Here is a 3,192-nt window from a genome sequence, read left to right as displayed (position 1 = left end):
CCCCTGCCCAGGTGTCCCCTGCCCAGCCCACTCCCAGCACGGGCGGGCGCCGCAAGCGGGCGGTGGACGAGGACCCGGACGAGCGGCGGCAGCGATTCCTGGAGCGGAACCGCGCGGCCGCCTCGCGCTGCCGCCAGAAGCGCAAGCTCTGGGTGTCCTCCCTGGAGAAGAAAGCCGAGGAGCTCACGAGCCAGAACATCCAGCTGAGCGTGAGTATGTAACTGGGGCTGGGCCCTGGCACGGCGCTCTCCCCGCAGGAGCTGCTCCCTGCCTGTGCCTCGCTCCTGCCTTCCCGTCCTCGGGCTCACCACTGCTGCGTCCTCGCTGTTTTCCCAGCGGGATTTCCTGTCCTGCCTGGGGGAGAGGGAGGCTCTGTGCCTGCTCTGCTTTTCCTGCGTTTCCCCGGCTCTCTGTGCCCAGGAGTGCGCAGGAAACGCAGATTTTCCACTCCTGGTTTTCCCCGAGTGCTCCCAGCACTGCCCAGGGCTGAGCTGGGCTGGTTCCGGGTGATCCCTGCAGCTGCTGGAACCCCACCCTGGGGGTTTTGTTCCCTCCCAAGACAATTCTAGAAACGGTTTCCTTGGGCACTTTTGGGATGCAGTTGTCTGGGTTTCAGCTGCTTCCCCCCACACGTCAGAGGAATAATCCAGTGGGGTTTGGGAGCAGAGCTGGCTCAGAGCAGCTCTCCGGGTGAGGAGGAGCTGGGGTGTCCCCGCCGGGCAGAGCCAGCGCGCTCCAGGTGTCCCTGGGCTGGTGGCAGCGGCTCTGGACAGTGACAGGGACACTGCTGTGGGTGGAGGTGCCTGGGCCAGGGGCAGCTCAGCCCTGGCAGCTGGCACGGGTGACAGCCACGGGTGACAGCCACGGGTGGCAGCCACGGGTGACAGCCACGGGTGTCTGTGCCCTCAGAACGAGGTGACGCTGCTGAGGAACGAGGTGGCTCAGCTGAAGCAGCTGCTGCTGGCCCACAAGGACTGTCCTGTCACGGCCCTGCAGAAGAAGACTCAGGGCTACCTGGGTGAGTGAGTGATGGCTGTGCCACTCCCTGCAGAGGGCTGTGCCTGTCACCTCCCTGTCACCTCCTCCCTGGCACCTCCCTGGCACCTCCCTGGCACCTCCCTGGCACATCCTCCCTGTCACCTCCCTGCCACTTCCCTGTCACCTCCCTGTCACCTCTGGGCGCTGCTGGGCAGGGCTGTCACAGCGCAGGGACACAGCAGGGACAGAGCAGGGACAGAGCAGGGACAGAGCAGGGACAGGGCAGGGACACAGCAGGGACAGAGCAGGGACAGAGCAGGGACAGGGCAGGGACAGAGCAGGGACAGGGCAGGGACTGCGCCCCCCTGGGCTGGGAGGGACCCCCGTGGCCCCTCGCAGGACACCCCCAGCCCCAGCCCCCCATTTCTGCCCATCTCGGGCTCTGGGGGTCCCTTGGAGCTCGGGGTGGTCCCTGCCCAGGGCTGTGCCTGTCCAGGCTGGGGATTTGGTGTGGATCCAGCTCTCCCTGCTCCCGGCAGCGAGCCAAGCCCTCCATAATCCATTTCAAATCCCAAATTGGCTGCTGCACAGCAGAGGCAGAGTCGGGAAGGGCCAGACTCTCCCCGTGACATCATGGAGCTCCATTGCTCTGCGTTCCCATCCAGCTGGCTCGGCTTGGAAGTGAAAAAAAAAAAAAAAAAAGCTCTTTTTTATCTCCTTTCCTTCCCTTCATTTTTTTTTTTAATGCTGCCTATTTCATTATAACCAACCCGGGAGCTAAACACGATCTGGGTCCTCCTGCCCTCCCTGCAATACCAATTCCAGGCTGCTGTCAGGCTTTGGGAGGACGCTGGAGTCCTCTAGTGTTCCTTGGAAAAATGGGAGGAGAGGCAGGGATGGATGAGCTGAGAGAATGGAACGGGAAACTGCAAAAAACCAGGGAGAAAAAGAAAAAAAAATTATTTAAAAAAAAATAAATTTAATTCGGTGTCCTTGGGGGCTGTGCCTTGGTCCCATGTCTGGAATTGAGTGCTGCCCGCTGAGGCACAGGGACGTGCTGGCACAGCCACTGTCCCCACCCCCAGAGGGGTCCCTGGGCTCCTCTCCCCGCTCCCCACGGCAGCGGGAATCCATCAGGAATCCATCAGGAATCTGAAGGTGAGAGCCACCCCTCCCCTCCCTCTGCCCCTTTTATGGCCCAGATTTGTGGCCAGGCAGGCCCCGGAACAAAGCCGCGGGTCCCTGATGGGATTGCAGCTGCCTCTGGACCCTCGGGGGCTTTATCTGCAGTGCCTTGTAAATCTCCTGCCTTCCGGGGTGCCAGGGCAGGATATTGCTCTGTCCACCTTCTCCAAGCCCAGGCCAAGGTTGTTCCAGGGAAAGGGAGAAGGAAATGCGAGCCCGAGTCCACTCCCCAGTGCCCCCTGAGCTGTGCTGAACCCCAAACCTGGTTTTTCCCCAGTACTGGGGGTTTTACGTGGCAGAAACATCCCAGCTCCTGCCTTTGTTTGCTCTCCCAATCAAACCTTTCAATTCACATTCCATCCCACTGGAATTTGCTCCTGCTCTGTGGGTGCAGAGAGCTCTGGAGCCGGGGTTCACCGGGAGCGAGGGCTCTGCCCCTCCCGGCGCTGCGAGTTCCCAAAAGGCACAGCAGGCAGAGCCTGGTGCTGGGCTCTGATGGATTGTAGTGTCTCGGGGGGTAATAAACAGCAGAGCAGGTGATTTAGGTAAAAAATGCCCCCAGAAGCCGAGCTCTCGGCCCTGCTGAGGGGATCCCGCTCCCCCTGGCAGGTGGGGAAGGGGCTGCTCAGCCTCGGGAACCTGAGGGGAAATTAATTCCTTTTACGAGGAATGAATGGTTGGGAAGGAACGGTGGGGATGGAGGTTGTGCCAGTGCTGCCCTCCTCGGGAAGCTGTGCTGCTTCCTGCCTGGAATTCCGGAGGGTTCCACGGCCTGGAATTCTGGAAGGTTCCAGCCTGCTTCTCCAAGGGATGGGGCCGGCCATCCCCAGCAGGAGGGGAGGATTGTTATCTCCCAGTTCTGTCCAGTCCTGCCAGAAGGGAGAGGCTTCCATATTCCATAGGGCTGGCTTCTTGCTGCAGGCTGGAATGGTCAGTGTGCAGCCAGTGCCCGATGGTCCCTGATCCCACCCCAAACCAGCCCCATTCCCACCCCAAACCAGCCCCATTCCCACCCCAAACCAGCCCCAT

At 61.3% G+C, this 3,192-nt stretch overlaps 1 protein-coding gene across 2 annotated transcripts in view; it reads left to right on the top strand.

Moving 5' to 3' along the window:
- LOC107198750 (cyclic AMP-dependent transcription factor ATF-7) overlaps positions 1 to 3,192 on the top strand; it is a 35,581-nt gene that overhangs the window by 29,306 nt on the left and 3,083 nt on the right. Inside the window, exons 9-10 of one of the 2 annotated variants that reach the window (XM_015615943.2) lie at positions 12 to 209; positions 910 to 1,018. In XM_015615943.2, coding sequence (XP_015471429.1) covers positions 12 to 209; positions 910 to 1,018 — 307 coding nt within the window. Of the gene's footprint in view, positions 1 to 11; positions 214 to 909; positions 1,019 to 3,192 lie in introns of both variants that reach the window. The other variant, XM_015615941.2, reaches the window with a different exon arrangement.

Source organism: Parus major, unplaced genomic scaffold, assembly GCF_001522545.3.
Source record: "Parus major isolate Abel unplaced genomic scaffold, Parus_major1.1 Scaffold299, whole genome shotgun sequence".
NCBI classification, from domain to species: Eukaryota; Metazoa; Chordata; class Aves; order Passeriformes; family Paridae; genus Parus; species Parus major.
The sequence above is the reverse complement of the archived record's forward strand: the minus strand, read 5'-3'. Positions and strand labels throughout refer to the sequence as shown.